Source organism: Bombus pyrosoma, linkage group LG10 (assembly GCF_014825855.1).
Source record: "Bombus pyrosoma isolate SC7728 linkage group LG10, ASM1482585v1, whole genome shotgun sequence".
Lineage (NCBI taxonomy): Eukaryota > Metazoa > Arthropoda > Insecta > Hymenoptera > Apidae > Bombus > Bombus pyrosoma.
Genome location: NC_057779.1, coordinates 7,675,250 through 7,693,790, shown reverse-complemented (window position 1 = coordinate 7,693,790; position 18,541 = coordinate 7,675,250). Strand labels below are relative to the sequence as shown.

Genomic DNA, 18,541 nt, shown 5'->3' with positions numbered 1-18,541 from the left:
ATGCCTTTTCTCGTTTCTCTCCCTTTGCACCTATTATATAGCTTTTCTACCTCATCGTCACCCACTTCTCTTTTCGCCTGTTTTCCTTTCTTCTTCTTGTTCCTTTGTTGCCCGTCTTTACCCTTTACACTGCACCAGTCTCTCTCTCTCTCTCTCTGCTTCTCGCGCTATTTACGTCTTCTGTCTACTAGATATAGTATTACAATATAGTACTATAACGATATTTCTTAATAATTAGGTCAAATGATATTGCAAAGGAAACCGAGGTATTTTCGTACGAAAAAACCACGTTCGATGAAATTGATCATCGGTATGTCGACTTTACCGTGCGTTCTATTTAGAAAGAAGCAGAAAATCAAGTTATTAGGTTGTCGGAAAAGTGTCTTTCTTTTACAGATACGTCTTTTACAACGACGCACCTTTATACAAACATGAAACCTAATCTGTCGAACATCGTGATGCTTATTTTGATAGAACAAAATGGGTCATACGTTATTTATTAAAATAATACATAGAAATATTGCGCATCGATTATTTCCTTATAAAACGAAAGAAACTTTTCGGACGACCTAGGACGATATTCTTGCACCTTTGATCGGTAACGTTCTAAAATAATACGGCGAATCAACAATACGATGGAGCTGTTCGATCTTAGCTACGGGTGACTTGAAAAACCACGAATCGAATATACGTCAGGGTGCACCGGATAACAGTGGCTTGAAATTCATGTATGATATTCAGTGCAACGGTGTTATTGGCAACATTTGAATATCGGTCGGTCGGCCGCGAGTCTCTATAGGAATAAACTCGAATATCCAAGGAAACAGGGGATTTTTCTACGCGGTGTCTGCTGATCTGCATAATAAAAGTGACGCACCTGTGCCGTGCAGGTTGCGCGAACAGGTGCAATCGTCCGAAACCAAGAAGCGAGACTGACGTTTAGCTGCTATAGCGTTCGAGCACATGGAAGAAAATATTGCGAAATAGTAAAGCGTTTTAGAGTTCTTAGAGATTCGAATTTAGTTTCAGGTTTTACTTGATCCTCTTAAAAAATATCTTCTTCGGAGAATCGAATCGGACAATTTCATTTCCTACTAAATCTCCACTCAGATTCCATCTTTTTTCTTTGATAATTCGCTTCAGAAAATGTTGAAGTGATCACCAGTTCTAAGAAAACTCTACATCTGGTCTTTTTAGTTTTCTTAAAGCACCGAAGCCATCGACAGCGCATAGACAAAACACTGGGACAAAGGCAGGCCATAAACAGTAGACAGGCGACGTTGGCTTCGGGGTTTTCAGTTATAGGGTAACACTGCTAGCGTGCGGATCTGCACCAGACTAATTATTATTTCCTACTTGTACTTACACTTCTGTATTTAAGATATATGTAGTATCGCGGACATAAGGCCTAGGAGTTAGCGGGTGAACCACATACAATGTCGCGGGAGCCGAGGCGTTTTTAAACCATAAACAATGTTCCGAGATTCGAGGCGCCGATGAGCCCATCAATGTGTCGTCGGTCCTTCAAGTGAATAGTTTCGTAAAAAAGGTCTACGTGGCTTTGGCCACGAGCGGTCGCGGAACACGTGTGTGGTGGGTCTACGGAAAGACAAAAAATACGCGAAAGCAGACAGTTTTAGTTTGGAAGTCGGAAAGAATAAGTCGAGAAGTCAGAGAGTGCGAGTTGCGTTGTAGAGTATAGCGTTGCTAGCGTTGTCGAGGGAGTGTGGTCTACGTGAAAGAGAACGGTGGATCCGTTGTGTCGAGAGTTGTCTAGATTGTAGCGTGTTATTGCGATTAGTTCATAGCAAACTACCATCGTTTTTCTGTCTATATTTGTACAATCCATTCATTCTAAATAAATTACAAATACTAGGATATAATAACAATATATTCCATTGACGATACTACATATATTTTCCACCTTACGATTTATCCACGCGTCTCTCTTTCTCTCTCTTTATACATCTAATAATCTCAAGAGAAAAGTACAAGTTGGCCACAATTGAATGAAATGTTTACGATCTATTTATGCGCGTGAAAAATGAACAATTTATACGAGAAGAGAATATTAGAGAAACGATATTATCGTAAAATTCTTCGAGTAAACGATGCGTAGTTGTCGTTATTGGCTGGCTGTTTTGCACGGATGAACCCGTATGTTCAGCTGGTTATCGCGTGTCTAATTGGGATGACATTATCTGGCTACCTGATATACCAATGCTATGTGCACTGTGCATGCTTCAGCTTTTGATTAGTATACTCAGCAGCGTATTATCGGTATCTACACTACTTAACCCGTCCATTGTTGCACGACGCTCTTTATTCTATGAAAAAATTGTCTGTACCATAAACCAGTTCTTTTAAATTTTCTCTTTCACGCATCGCGACGATGAAAGATCTACTTTAAGGTACAAAACTGACTTTTATAATCTGCTTTATATTTCTATAGTTATCTCTGTTTAAAAAAAAGAAAGAGCAGAGATGTAGGATTAACAAAAGCCTATATTTGTTGGTATATTTTTGTTTAATATAAAGAGAGTATTACGAAAGTATAAAATTATACAACCTGGATATTTGAAATGAGAAAAGGGATCCGTTGCTGGGAAATATTATGTTCGAATAATAGACATTAGGGTATCCGGATAATGGGTGTTCGGATAAAATGGGCTTCACTGTGCTTAAATTTTCATTGTAGTCTGCTTTCTACGCTACTAACGTAGCTTAACTTTTTAACGTGCGATCCAGCAAAAAGGAATTTTTTTCGTATAAATACCATTCGATTTTCTTCGAATCTTTGCATCCATAGAGATGTTAAGAAAGGAAAAACAACGTATATGACGTCAGAATGAAAGGTTCCGTATTTGAAATTAAGTAACTAATAACGAAAATTATTTAATCCCTTGTCGTTAAAGCGTCTCTGACGCGTTATTGTACAACGTGGTATAGGAAACTCGTAACGTGCACCACGTCAAACAGTTAATATACCTCGTCATTGTACAATAAAACGAAGATAACTAAAATTCTCGCTCGAAAATATTAGAACAGTTAAATTAGCAAAAGAACAAATAAATAGACGAAGAAACGTTCGAATATCGATACGAGTTACCGTCTATACGAGAAATAGAAGAAGCATATTTAAAGGTTATGAATATATGAATTTACTTTTTCATCCCCCACAAGACTATGGAAAGGATGTGTTCCCATTTAAAGAAACATCGATGACCCGGAAGGAAAATAACCCCGAGGGAAACATACATCTTACTATCCTAACTGCTCCCCTTCAAATCGCGTAACCTTTCCCTCGGGATTAGTTTCCTACATTCTCACGAAACGGTGCTATTTATTGGTCGGTTTTATTTAACGTATCAAACTTCGCGACTCTATTAAACACACATTTATACGACCGCAAATACATATCGGGATACCTACTCGTTATATATGTTAACACTGGTACTATCACACCAGTCAAATTAACTGGTTTTACAATTTTATCTTAAAATTCCTACTTCGCGTTATATGTTTTCCCCGCAATGGTGTAACGACTTTCGCAACGATAAATAAAAGAATAATGTAATGAATTTTATTTTGTTTTTTATGTATTCAAACCCAAAATAATTTTGTATTAAAGCTACTTATACCAATACCGGTCAAAGTGTGAAAGGGTTCTGCAATCGGTTTATCGAACGCCAATTAACCTCGTTTTCTACAACTTGCCACACGTTTTTCAAATTTTTACCGCGTATCATTCGATATGACGATATCGGTTATCAGGAAAATTCCGGATCGATCGCTAGATGCTAACAGCAGTCAAAATGACTAGTTCTACAATTTTATAAACGTGTCAACCTTCCTTTAGGGATCATAGTCCCAGATGGATTAATAACGTTGAGGTTGAGGTTGTAAAAACAAAATTGTATTATGTTTATTATTGCTTTGGGTAGAAGAATATAAATATCGAGGAAGATATACATATCATTCTAAAAAAAAAAAAAATTACACAAACTTTTCGATCATACCTCGTACAATCTCCATAAATTTATATTTTGTATAACTAGTTACAATTGTCACGATACGCAATGTCATAGTTGACTGTGAAGTTTTATTGCGTTGGCAACTAAGTGATTGCGGATTTTGTCAATACCACCTAATGACAAAATCCGCAGTCATTTAGTTGCCGACTCAACAGAAACGATCGTTCGAATATTGGATCCGTGCTAAATATCGCTAAGTGTACTGATACTTATGATCGCGAGTGTAGATACGTATATACATAAAATATCAATTATGCTGATGTAACAATATCGCGCGAGAAATAATAATCCAACGTGGGGATAACCTTCGCCGTTCAGCTACCGAGTAATTAAACGCGTGTAACGAATATTAACAGAGAACACATCTACTACGTGTGTATTACGTGCGTACATCAATTTTCCATAAAAATTTAGAGAAATTGGTTTTGTGCTGCTAGTATAGTATCGCGAATAAAAATATTCAGAGGCTTTAAACGCGAAAGGGGCAAGATGGTAAAAACGTATTGTTCGCTTCGGTGAATTTTGTTTTTCCGATAAATATGCACGAATTTAATTCGACCTGCTTGCTTGATTCCTAGCGCATTGGAAAATTCTATATATATTCTAGAGATTTTATTCTTAAAAGGTTGAAAATCATCGATATCGTCGCAGAAATTCGGCTTCGGATAGAAAAATTCAGTTCTACGATGTTAATTAATTCTCGCTGAAAGTATCGCGTTGTATTCGTTTTCGCGTAGGCTGCACACGCTGCATGTGCCAAAATTACAGATTGGAATATCGGCTACAACGATTAATCGTTGAAAAATGTTAATCTATTCTTGAAATATCTGTGTTACTAAATATAGCGTGTGGTGCTATGCCAGTACCGAGCCAGTTAATATTTACTGTGCTCGTCAAGCGAATGCATCGAGAACTTCTTGCGAAGGAACAGATGCAATTATCATAAATATAGCATGCACGCTAAGTACCCTCCACGGGAGATTAATGGTTACTCAAGCAACTCAAAGGAAAAACGACTTCAGAGCGTACGCAAGCGGCTATAAAGCTCGACCGAGGGAATTCATTAAACAACAAAAAACGTTGATGGTATCCGAGTGTTACGCCCACCTCGTCGGAAGGGTTGATAAGAACGATTTAAGTAGTTAAGGGAGTAAAAAACCTCGATTTTTCCGGTTCTACTTCATTAATGATTTTTCATTTCCTGCGAGATCATCTGGTACGGGTAACTTGGATCGCGAGCGTGGGATCGGCGATCGAATGGAACGTAATTAAAAATCAAATCGATTATCCTCGATCGAGCGATGTTCGATATCGTCAAATGCGAGGAAAAATACGTCGACAACGAATAGCTGTGGCTGTTGGAAATTTCTTGCAACTCGTAATGTAATTTCATTGTATTCTTAAAAAAAAAAAAAAAAAAAGAGCTTTGCAGAATGAAGGTTTCTCTTTTCAAGTACCCAAGATAATTTTTGAAATTCGAAAAACGAAGTTGTTAAGAAGATTATAAAAGGAAAAGTTCCAAGGATAAAATTCAAAAATAGTGGAACAAAGTCTGAATATAGAACACGCTTCTTTCAACTACGATTTTACCTACGATTTTTTGATGCGCAGGGAAAATCGAATAAATTAAGAAGCTGACATATTATCATGGTTGTCACCGTGGATGATGCATTACACACTGATAATCAGGAAGATAAGTCGCGGAAAGGGGGCAGCTTGATAATCACGTCAATTTAAGGAAATTATGCTTGCTTCCTGGTATCGCACTAGGCCACGGTGATTAATCAAAACTCGTTCGAGGATGTAGTTTATTAATCCTCCGTCACTTGTCACGTTATTTCGATTTTCAAATGCCGGCACATCGAATATTACGAAATATGAAAATATGGAAATACACGGGAATAGGAAACTCTTATTGCAACGACACGTAACCAAATTCTCTAATGCATATGAACGTTATTTCGTCGTTGCTATTCTATCCTGCTCTCCGGGCTAATATTTTTCGGCTAACTCGATCATTTCGTGCTCGAAATTGCTATGAACGGAGATGGATAGAGAGAAGATAAAAGGGGGAAGGACGTAACAATGCGAATGATTCGTCCAACGTTGAATTTCTATTCGTTTCCTAGAAATTATGGATTGTGCAAATAGACACGGTGCAAATACCGTTACGCTTAACGACCGCGATATATCTCCGTTATCGACCGCATCCAGTTTGATTTGCTTCGATAAAAAGAGCCTGCGATGTAACAGTGGCGGCCAAATATTTGGCTACACTCAATTGTTGCGACAATTAATTTATCCAACATACGAAACAATCTCGTTCGAACAATTATCTCTGAAACTGTTTTTGAGTAACTAAGTGATTGCGGATTTTGTCAATACCACCTAATGACAAAATCCGCAATCACTTGGTTGCCAACACGATATATTATTTTATTGTCCCAACAGAGCAAAATGCACGGTACATAATTCACTAAAATAATACAAAACGGCAAATGCCTCGTCGCTGTTTCCCGTCTGTCGTTTATCGACACGTCGGGTCGTTCGAAAGGCTTCTTCCTTTCCAGAAGGAAATAATAGATGCGCAAGGTTTTTCCTTCTATTGGTCATTAGGTCGTATTGATAAAATCCGCAATCACTTAATTGCCAACCCAATAGATTATATTCTCAACATATAATGAACGTGTGCTCGTTTTTGAAAAAGAAATTCGTCTCGAAAGGGTTGAACGAAGAAGATACGAATCGTAGCGAACGTGATGATACCACATATAAAATCACGTACCTACAGAAAAATCTGGAAAACTTTACGATGCTACCAGCCTAATTTAATAGCGCTATTACAATATTAAATATTGTAACAATCTACAATGTAGCAGTTAGTAATTTCTTGCAATTTCTTATGCGACAAACTAATCTATTTTATGTAGAAATGTTAAATTTCAGTGAAACGAGAAAATTTGCAAATGGAAAAGTTCAATGATCGGCATAAACAATGGCATCCATAACAGAAATCAATGGACACGGTTTAAAGAGGACGATGACTGAAATAATCTAGTCACGATTCGCGGATCTCATTTAGTGGATGGGAATGCTCGTCTGGCCCTCGTAGAAATTAATTTACATTTATCCCCCGATTACCGGCGTTGATTAAAATCGAGCTTAGCTTAGGATCCTGTCTGCTTAAAATTCGCTCGGACCTCTTTTACGTTTCATGAAAACGTCAGAGGTTATCATCATTTCGCCTACTGTTCAAGCGTATTTAACCCGCGCTACATCAATTATTCGTGATTCTCCGTTAAAAAGCCACGGCTTCGAACGAATCAGAGAGCGAAATTTACAAAAGCCTGTTTCGTTTCTTATAAATCACTTTCAATTAAATGCATACCAACTGTATTTGCAAAGCTTTCCTCCAAATTGGATTCCAACATTCCGTCGATTAATAAAGGAAAACATACGAATCTATCAGCGTAAGTTTTAGTAAATCGTTGTTAATTAATCCACGAGAGATGTGGTTCTTTCCTTGGAAAATTTCTTCTCTAGACGAATTACACCTCGCGCAAAGATTACGCAGATTTATAAATCTGTATGCGTTACATTTCTGAGTCTTCCCTTGAGCGCGAAGATCTCTTCGTTGAAAGGAGATCCTTTCTTCTATACTCGACCTAATATCGTCGAAACAAAAATTATGCTTCTGCGCGATAGAAGATATCGCTGTTCTCTATATTTGACTCGATAGTGTCAAAAGTACGCGAAATTAACGACGAACTAACCGTTCGAAGAAGAAAAGAAAAGACTGGCATCGATACAGCAACTCGCTCTCACCTGGGTCACGTCTCACCCCGTATCTGACGCCGAAGTCACGGTAAATATTCGATTACCCGCGTGGCGGAAGTTTCCAAGTCGGAAATACGCTCGTTGCAGCGTGAAATTTCAAACTCCCTCGAGTACTTCGCAAGGATAGACAGTAAAATCCCCTATCATCATCGAAATGGAAAGAAAAATATCTACCGAACGATTAAGCGTTCTCGTTAAAAAAAAAGAGAGAAAAAAGTTGGTTACGTATTTTCAAGCCGCGTCGAATGATTTATATTCGAAGTATCAGGTTGTCCGAAATGTTTCTTTCGTTTTATAAGGGAATAACGTTCTTTCTTTTATATTAGTTTATTGAATTATTCACAAATATAATAATAGAAATAGAACGAAATAGATCATACCTAATTCGATAAAATGATATAAAACAGAAATCGTTGCTCGTTGTATTATCACCTTACGAAACGAAAGAAACTTTTCGGACAACCGAATAAAATAAGCAACGCGATATTTAAATCATTCGATACGGAGCCAATGCGGTATATCCACATATTAATACGAGTACATGTGGTCGAACGTGACTTTTGTCATTGAGACAGATCAGTGATTCGATCGTAGCGAAAGGTTATCCAACAATATTTCGCCAGCGAGTAAATTCAACCTGTGTAATCGATGCTCAATGATCCACAGCTTTCGCGCGTTGCAAGGCTGCCGCCAACCATTCATCCTGTTCGACAGTCCATTCCGCGATACCACGGAGATCGATCGACTGTTTTCAATTAAGAGTTTCTAGCTAGCCTGGTATCGATTGACCACCGCGGATCGAGATTCATTGAACTCGCTGAACAAGAAGAATTCCAACACATACACACACGCTCTACGGCGAAACTTCGATACGAGAGAAAAATTTGTTTTCTTGAAGCAAACTGATACGCCTCGCAACTCGTTGAACGGAGAATCGATGATTCTCTGCCTTTTGTAATTTATATCGTAAAAAGTGCGACAAGATATATTTGCATACATCGGTGATATAACTTTACAATTTTTCTATCGTTTCGCGTGGTTTCAAATTTCTGCAAATATTATTCGCATATGTTACGTACGTTTGAACATCAGGTACGAGACGTCGATAGACGTCCTAGCACGAGCGAAAGCATCATCCGTCGCTTAATCGTGAAACAACACGCTCCACGCAATTTATGCTGTTGAGGGTGAAAAGATTAGAAGTCAATCGGACAGGGGATGAATCACGCTACGCATCAACGATATCGTTTAACTCAAAGGTCGTAAAGCTCGGTACAGCGAATCTCCGCGTGGGCGTTCGATAATCCTTGGCCAAGCAAGTCGATACGCAAGTTTCTCGTCTGACCCTGGAACGACGATACGATAGCCAAATCTCAAAGTCGTCTCTGACGCGCTTCCTCTCTTCTGCACGACTTACACTTACGTTGGTTTACCGTTATACTTTTAACCAAAGCTCCAAAGAGAGGAAGAACCTGGTCCGCAAAGTGGTGGAAACTCCACTCTCTCAAAGAACCGATATTTTCAAATACAAAAGAAATTAACATTCGATTTTTGAGAAACAAACCATCTCAGCTTACTCGCGCAAGTTGGATAAGATCGTAAGATACGGAAACTATGCGTCAGATCGTAAGACTGTGAATTCGTAAAACGATCGCGAGTGACAAAGTCATTGAAAAAGAAACGCTGTCGCGGCATTATGATCGAACTAATCGCGAGGAAAGATGTGCGCGCGTTTCCACTTTAGATGCTCTTAAAAGGATCGAGCAGGCTTCGTCGCACGAGGGTTAAGCGACAACAAAAAGCTTCTTTCGGTATTAATAGAAAAGCCTAGCCACCCCTAATCCTATTCTGGCAGGAAAACAATGAGTATCGTTCGCGAAACGATTCTATATCGACGCTCATCCATCTCGAAGAGGAATGGAAATTCCTGCAGAAACGGGATCGGATCTACCTTATCGAATCTGCGAAAGACTTTACGACAGACACGAGAAGGAAACCGGATAGCGATGGGATCAACTTTAATACGTACTTTTTTCCGCCACCAAGATCCGCTGGGAAAATTTTATGAATCCTAAGGAAATTGAGGTATGTACACATGTAGCGCTATGATCAATTTTTCCCCTCGGATCACGGGAAACGTATATGTCGCAGATTTGCATAGCGGACTTCTCTAAGTCACATATTATCCATAAGTATGCTTCTTATACCTTAATAAATATGTAAATCGACGTATTTCAGGTTCTCCGGATATTTCAATCGCGGTTTTCTCAGTTACTAGTACGTTAGAACCTTATCTAAAATACGCAAATTGCGCCATGTTTTATAATAACGCGAGTTTATGCAATCCTTACGTGCTGTTTCACTGGTCAGCCTTTAACCGTTTGAGTTCCAAGCAGCACGATCGCGCTGTTTAGATTTTGCGTGGAAAAGTCGCAGTACATTTGAACGCTACGGACAACGCTCACGGTATTTTGTGTTTCATTGTTATCGTCTGAATAATTTTTAATGAACAGAACTTGAAATATTTATAAACTGATAGTACGCATATATAACAACATAGACGTAGTTCATAAAAATAAGAAACATGACGAGCGCTATTGCTCTCATGTTTGTTTCTCTTCGCGATCGATCAAGACAAGCGCTATCGCGCTGTTTGCCATTTTTCCACCCTGTTTTTTCAAAGACCCCTGACACTCAAACGGTTAATGGGTCAAACGTACGGAATACCAGTTGGACCCTACTATACTCAAGAGTACATACGTCACGATTCCGAAATATTTCGACGTACGTCTATTTTTTGCTTTCTTTTTTACTACACGCTCCTTTGAGAGAACTTTGAGTTCGACATTTCTGAACGTCGTGCTGAAAGTTCGATGTTCTCGAATGTCTGTACTCGAGACGCGCTTGAGCCCATCGCTAAGCACAGCCATCCCGGCAACTGATCGATGGAAGCAAAATAGAAAAAAATAAAACTCCAAAGATAAATAAAGACGATCGCGAAAAAACAGTTTCTGCTGATGACCGAAGATACGACGAACGAAAGAAAGGGAGCAGTGACGGGTTTGATCGATCCTTGGTCCCGTCTAGTTGATAGAAAACGTCGCTGCAGATTAAGTACGGACCTCGGGACCGCGAAAATTGCAGCGTGAAATCGCGAAACGAGAATGGTCAGCGGACCAAGCAGAGACATTGGACGAGCTAACGATAGAATGAAAGGAACGTTCGATCCGTCAAATTCTCAGAGATGAAAAGCATCGATCGACCGACCGGCATTCCCTGGTTCGCGTCTTCGATCGTCGATCAACGGGATACTCGGTAAGTCGACGTATTAAAAAAGTTTCGCGCGTTTCGTAGCACAATGGCAGGTATTCGATGACAAACAAACGGGTCCGTGTCGTCTGCACGGCTGGAATAGGAAATTCGAGGAATTTTCAGGAACAGCTCCGATTCGGAGATTCGGGCGCGCCTTTAAGCGTCGGATAAATTTACGATAGATGAAATTGAATCGGTCAAAAAATCGAGGAATTATGGGATAAAACACTTGAAGAGTAGAATGGATTTTCATTATTATTAAAGCCAACATGTCTTTGCGAATATTCTTATGGAGTATCGATGATTAATTTGTATTAGGTGGTCCGAAAAGCTTCTTTCGTTTTATAAGGAAATAATGGATGCACAATATTTTCCGTTTTATATTATTTTATCGAATTACGTACGATCCATTTTGTTCTATGAAAATAAAAATCACAACGTTCGACAGATTAGGTTTCATGTTTGTATAAACATGCGTCGTTGTGAAAGACGTGTCTGTAAAAGAAAAACACTTTTCCGACAACCTAATAGAGCGCGGATGTTCACGAATTTGTAGGTAATTTAAGAGAGCAAAATCGTACAGATTACGCGCAATATGAAAGAAATATAAAATATCCAATGTAAAATATCTATTACAACGCATAGTAAATGAAGCAAATTTCTATGCGAATTTCATTTTATCGGTCGTATTTATGAAAATATAATATCGCATAAATATCCCACAGTTTAGCAATTTGTTTCCCCTTTAACCACATATTTATTTTGCACGTTCCATATATCTTGCATGCTTTGTTTTAAAAGTGAAACAACAGATCGCATATTTTATGTAATGTACCTTCGTTGTATTTATTTTATGAAATTCGATATTATTTGCCAATTTCTCGAACAAATTTACCAATTACAAGATCGAAACTGTACGCAAACATTGCGCACATTATCGGTAATTCCTGTTGACGATAAAGTTTCATTATTATTAGACTATGGACATTCATGCAAATACGTATTTTTGGTAAACTGTTAGAGATTAGAGATTTTTAACAAGTAACAATGAACGAAGAGAAACTGAATGAAATCTAAAAGAAGAGTTGTATACAATTTGAAAATATCACTCACATTTTACAATTTCATTGTATATAAATTCATTGCAATAATATATTTTCAATTTAAGAACCAAACGATTATGTAAAACCATACGAAGTATGTTATTTATATGCAGCAATTTTTCCAAAATTTTCCCCGCATAAATCATACTTCTTTCTTTCTGAAACTACGTTCGATGCAAGAGAAACCAACAGAGTAATGAAAACTCTGATTTTCGAGTTAAAGGCTAAACGACTTGAGAGAAAACGCTATTTATATTATATTCAGTCGTTTCTCCACAACTTTGACAGCTCGATGTATAATTAATCTTCTGAAGATGAATTAAGCGACGATAAAGAGGGCAAAGAAACAAAAAAATCATTCTCAATTTAAACACGATCTTTAAGCTGCAGCAATTTATCAATTGCCGATGGAACTCTGATAAGCTGATATCGAATTGATTAAGGTAAAATGATTCTTCTCTCAAAGAAGAAAATAATCGTGCAACGAAGAGATTATAGCCAGATACAATATTTCTTTTAGATTTAAATTTAATTAAATGTAAACTTCATTCGCTAATCCGCGTGTGATCTCTCGGAAACAACGTGCGCGTTTCACTCGATTCGAATTTTCATCGAGAATAGCACAGAGTTTGAAATTTCCTTCAATAACATTAATATAAATAATTTTTATTCGTCTTGAATGACTTATAATGAAACGCTTGCCATCAAACGCGCGTAGCTACTCTACGAAAGAAATACATAACAGCAAGAATCAATTGCTTTGCAATTTCCATCGAAATTCTGACGCAGCTGCGTCTCAATGAAGCGATCAAAGAGTTACGTTACTAACATAGGTAACACCTAACGGTACTGACAATAACACCGTTTCTACAAAAGCAACCAGATGTACCTGCTATACACGTTCAATTAGCCAATAATCTCTTCGTTTATTCTATTTCTGGTATCTCGAATGATAATGGACATGTTCGTACGAACAACATCTTTGAGAAGTCGTTCTTTCGATTATCAAACGATCACTATAGGGGAAAAAACATGTGCCACTATTGGAAATGTTCTTATTCGAACGACCAAGTTTCTTTATTTATTCAAACACCGAAGATTCTACCTTCTTTCGCATGACGTCTAAAAATAAACGAGATTCAGACATTTCTTCCCTAAATAAATAGAAAATGAGAAATCCAGATTCTTTCGGACGATATTAAAATGTGGCTTTTAGCTCTACCTTCCTATATTTTTCAAAGGAGAATATTGCGAAACGATGAAATTATACGGTGTATTCTCAGAAAGGGCTGGACCGTTTAAAATTTCCAAATTCTTTTGTATTTATAGATTGAAATAATTTAGAAAAATGTTAATAATCATTGTTAGAAATAAAGTATAGATATATGTATATTTTATTAATCGCTAGATCATAGAAATTCTTGCATTATTTCTCTCAATCATAGAAATGGTTGCAGTTGAGTGAAGAAGATTGTATGACCAGAAGAACAAAATCTATTCTAAATAAAAATGGCACTATTAAATGCGCGAATGCGAGTTACGCGAAGAATACCAGACTTGTGGTGTGGAACACCGACAGGAAGCTGGTCACTTTGAGGAATTCGCATTCCGCAACCTCATATTGACCCCACGAACTTAAGTATTCTTTACTGGTACTCACCTGAACAGCAGGAATCCCAGACCTGTGACCGCAGCACGCCGAACATCGTCGTTCACGTCGGAGACCTGAAAGAACATATTTTACGTTATAGGATTCGTCTTATGATAGAACGGGTTGTTTGATGCTTCAAATTTGAAATAAAACTTTAACTGGTCTTAACTAGTTTCTTTCTGTTACAAATCAAAGTATTAGGTCGTGCGAAAAGTTCTTTTCGTTTCACAAGGTGATAATATATGAACAACAAGTATTTTATTATTGTTTTATTAAATTAGGTATGATCTATTTCGTTATATTTCTATCATTACGTTCGTGCATAATTCAATAAACTAATATAAAACCATTGTGCGTCTATTATTTCCTTATAAAACGAAAGAAACTTTTCGGACAGCCTAATATAACGCAACGTGGTCCTGAGTTAAAAAGAAAAATTGTAGAAATATTTTATCATTTCCACGTTTACGTACTGACGAATTACGTCCAATGATGTCTACTGGCGCTAAAGAAATAGCAACAATTTCTCAGAAGCCTGCTACAAAAATTAACATCGTACACTAGAATCCTGAATGCACGGACTGTGACTGTTTTTATTTCTTCCCATATTACTTTACCGCTGACTTTTAGAATTTCGATCATTGATTAATTAATTTCGATATTTGATATTCACATGTTTCCGTTAAATTATTGTAACTAACAAACTGGCGAATTAGCGAACAAATTTTCTTGAATGGACAAGAGTCGTACAGTACTAACCAAGATTAGTTCCGGCTTTTTTCGTCAGGTATTAGCACTCTATTTGACGAATAAATTTGAATTAAATGAATATAACAATTCTGTGTAACATATTTCGGGTCTATGTTGTTTCTCAGATAAGTAAATGACATGCTTTATATCAAGTCTATCTATGATATCTAACCCATTAAGAATAATTACTAACGTCAGTTTTGTGCCTTCATTTGTATGTTAGACAGGTTGTAGTCTAAAACGTATTTACGTAATCTTCATTCATTAGCAATTAATCAACGATCAGCTGGTACAAACGAGATTTCTTTTCTGTAAGTTGCACCTATTGGCAACTCGAATTAAATAGGAAGATTAATGCTTTTTTTCTATCTCTTCTCGCATAAAATTGCCTGATATTCTAAGGCAGGGAACACATAAATACACAGAGGAGAACGCGAATGGTACTTTGAAGCTACTCAACGAAGATAAACTACGACTCGTGTAGAATTCCAATGTTCGAATAAAACAAAGGCATATTAATTATCTTGCATTATAATGAAAATTGAAATAAAGAATTTGTCATTCAACCAGAACGAGATGTAATTTTAACGTATCCGAGAAGTTGTCATTTTTTTTTTCTATTGTAAAGATTGATAAATATTTTATGAAATTAAACGACTCATAGATGTTGAAGATGTAAATTTTTTCAACGCATTTGTCTTCCACGATAATATTTTATCCTGTACTTGTTATCTTTATACGAAAAGTGTGATGTATTAAATTTGACTGTATAACATTTCGCGCTTGTTTCCATACAAAACAATGCTTCATATCGGTTCTATCGTTATCATCATCAGTTGTCATCGCATAACATAATTTCCTGGTCCGATGAGTGAATTTTACGCTTTGATGTTACATTCATAAAATTCGTCAAAGTAAACAAAATATTTATCTCTCTCTCTCTCTCTCTCTCTCTGCCTCTCTCTGTCTCTGCGATAAAGGAACAAATAACAAAACAGAGTTCAAGACAGAAGCGTGCAAAAGAGATTTGTTTCTGACAACTTACAGCAACGTGCAGCAGCTTCCGGATAGCCTGGTTGTTTCCGGTTCCACAATAAGCCATCGCTAGCGTGTACATGCCACTTCTTCGAAGAATCGGGTCCTTATCGGCGCAAAGGGAAGCAACCAAAGGATCAGCTTCCTCTAAACGACCGTACATGGTAAATGCGATACCCACGGCTAATCCTCGAAGGATCTTCTCGTGCTGCGTTTCTTGGGCATACTACGAAAAAAAGGAAATAAGATTATACGATAAAATAATAAAAAATATATTGGTGTATATTTGTGAAAAATGTTTTATTACACTTTTCTTCTTTGATAAACCTTGTTACTTGTAGCAAACATTAAATTATTAGATGACCTCGTACCCATTTACGACCATGCTCATTTACATTAAAATATTTCTATTAAAGCAAATGTTAATGACAAGGAGTATGTTTAATATCCTACAAATGGAGGGAATGGGATGAGACAGAGTGTCAGGAACAGGTCAACGTAGAATTACAAAGGACTAGTATCGAACTAAAAGTGGTATATTTTCAAATTCAGTATCTCGTGTTTTGGCCAGAAATTCGTAATAATTCCCTTTTTAATAATTAGCAAGTGCACAATGGAATTTAATATCGACTGGTCCAAAACGTTGAAAATTTTCCAAACGACTCGCGGAATGACACGACGATCTGCAATTTAATGTTAAAACTAGCTTCATATGTAACTAACAATAAGTCAGATTTCCCGTCTATATCAATAACAATTCTTTCGTACTCGTATATTTTATCCGGATTTGTCGAATTCAAGAAATTTTCGAACAACGTCAAAATACAATTGTAAGGAAAACGGGAACACGCGACACATTTAACAAAATTTAGCGAATTTCAAAGCTTCCGCGTCAATCGGTCCAGAAGAAGTTTTTGATAATTGAAAGAAGAATGTGAATAAATTTGAAACAGCCATTTTAACGAACGCGGTGGTGGTAATTTTTGAAACATCGTTTCGTTTCTACAACATGTTTTAATAACGTTACAATTTGGTTTATCTGCATAATTTGCAATGTAATCATCTTTAACGAGGAAAAATAACATCTTTTGCCGCGTTTCAATTTGAAATTCGCTTTCAGCGAATAAAGGTAAATGCGATGGTAAAATGAAATGCTGGTAATTTAGATGGCAGCGCGTGAAGTTTATTTAAGGTAACGTGAAAAAGATGAAGTAGCTGCTCGAGATTGAAATCCTGTTTCAAGCAAGTAGGTATGTATTTAAATTGATTCTATGAATGAAAATGAAGTTTTAGAAGGAATATGTACAGCGTGAATATGTGCAGTGCACAGATGGGTAGTTTTAGAGTGCACTTTAGTGAGTGGGAAAGTGAGTGGATTAGCTATGGGGAAACCCAAAAAATCAATGAGAATAAACCAAAGGGTGGAAGAGTAAAAAATTGTAAAGGTAAAAAATTGAATTGCGGGCGTTAGGAAAAGGAAAAAAAAAGGAAGGTCCTTTTAAAAATATTGTAAATAAATCAGTGGGAAAAATGGCTATTTATATAGTTTGTGTCTAAAAATGTCGGGTTATATTATATTTTAATAATTTGGTATCCGGTTATGATATGTCATACAAATTTTTGCAGGAATACGAAGGTGAAATTTAAATAAAAAATATCGAAATAATTCGCAAAATATTTCGAAATAAAAGGGCGGTAATTTGTGAAAAAGAAGCATACATATGTATACATATGTTCTTAAAATTCCATTCAAATCAACCACCAAATTTTTGTCTTCTTCTTTTTCATTTATATCCAAATAAGTTACACAAAGTTATATATCCACAGTTACATAAAAGTTATACGATAAAATTAATAACGAGGAGAAATGAATAATTCAACAGAACTTACGTAATTTTTACAAACACATTCTTCCAACTAATTATTAATAAAAAAATAAAAAAAAACGAAGGATCCTTTAACTCAATACTTGCATAGTTCCCTTTCCCCTTTTCCTATCATCGTATTACGAAAAAACAAAAAAAAAAATCAAAATTTCTTAATCCATCTAAATACCAAAACGATACCTATCAACTTGTCAAGAAATTTATCAAGAATGGTGATCAACGCGATATTAACAATTTGACAGCCGTTATCGCGTAAATCTTATTTGCATTACGTTTACGTGACTTGGATTCTTTTTCATTTAATCGACGTTTACGCGCAAGACAAACGATTCCTGCATTCGATACTGCTCTATCGAAGCGAAACGACTTACAAATGCACTGAAAGAACAGGCAATTTCCGAGTCTAATGATCCAGCAAAAGCGAATGATTCGGAAAATGATTTCCGTCTGCAACTATCGGGAAATGAGCAAATAAATTCATATAATGCATATGCGTGCAAAATCAATTAAGATAATATGACAAAGCTTCAATAACGAGTTTCAATTGGATTTCAGATTGCATTCAATGCGATTTTCTCAAAAAGTGTGTCATAATTACACGAGGTTGTCCGAAAGGTTTCTTTCGTTTTATAGAGAAATTAATAAAATAACGGACTGACTGAAAAGTGGCGATGGTTGGATCTCAGTAGAGATCTACCTAGGAAATGAGCGGCCATTTCATTTAAAGAACGCGAATACCTCGAAGAATCGTCTTCCCATCGTGTAATGGCGATCTTGCGATAAAAATATTTATACGTAGGTAAACTTTTCGATCGATATTAGGTGAAAAATCTTGTGGTATTTTTTATTCAAACTATAACGAGGTAGCACGTGACAGAGAAATCGTAGGAAGTATCAGCAACGAAACGAAATTCAGCCGCAGCGTAGACAGTT

At 36.8% G+C, this 18,541-nt stretch overlaps 1 protein-coding gene across 1 annotated transcript in view; it reads right to left on the bottom strand.

The window, feature by feature from the left end:
• The window catches only part of LOC122571384 (26S proteasome non-ATPase regulatory subunit 1), an 88,792-nt gene that overhangs the window by 60,952 nt on the left and 9,299 nt on the right, over window positions 1–18,541 (bottom strand). Inside the window, exons 9-10 of the mRNA XM_043735057.1 lie at window positions 15,733–15,948; window positions 13,947–14,011 (exon numbers count right to left, since the gene is read on the bottom strand). Coding sequence (XP_043590992.1) covers window positions 13,947–14,011; window positions 15,733–15,948 — 281 coding nt within the window. The remainder of the gene's footprint in view (window positions 1–13,946; window positions 14,012–15,732; window positions 15,949–18,541) is intronic.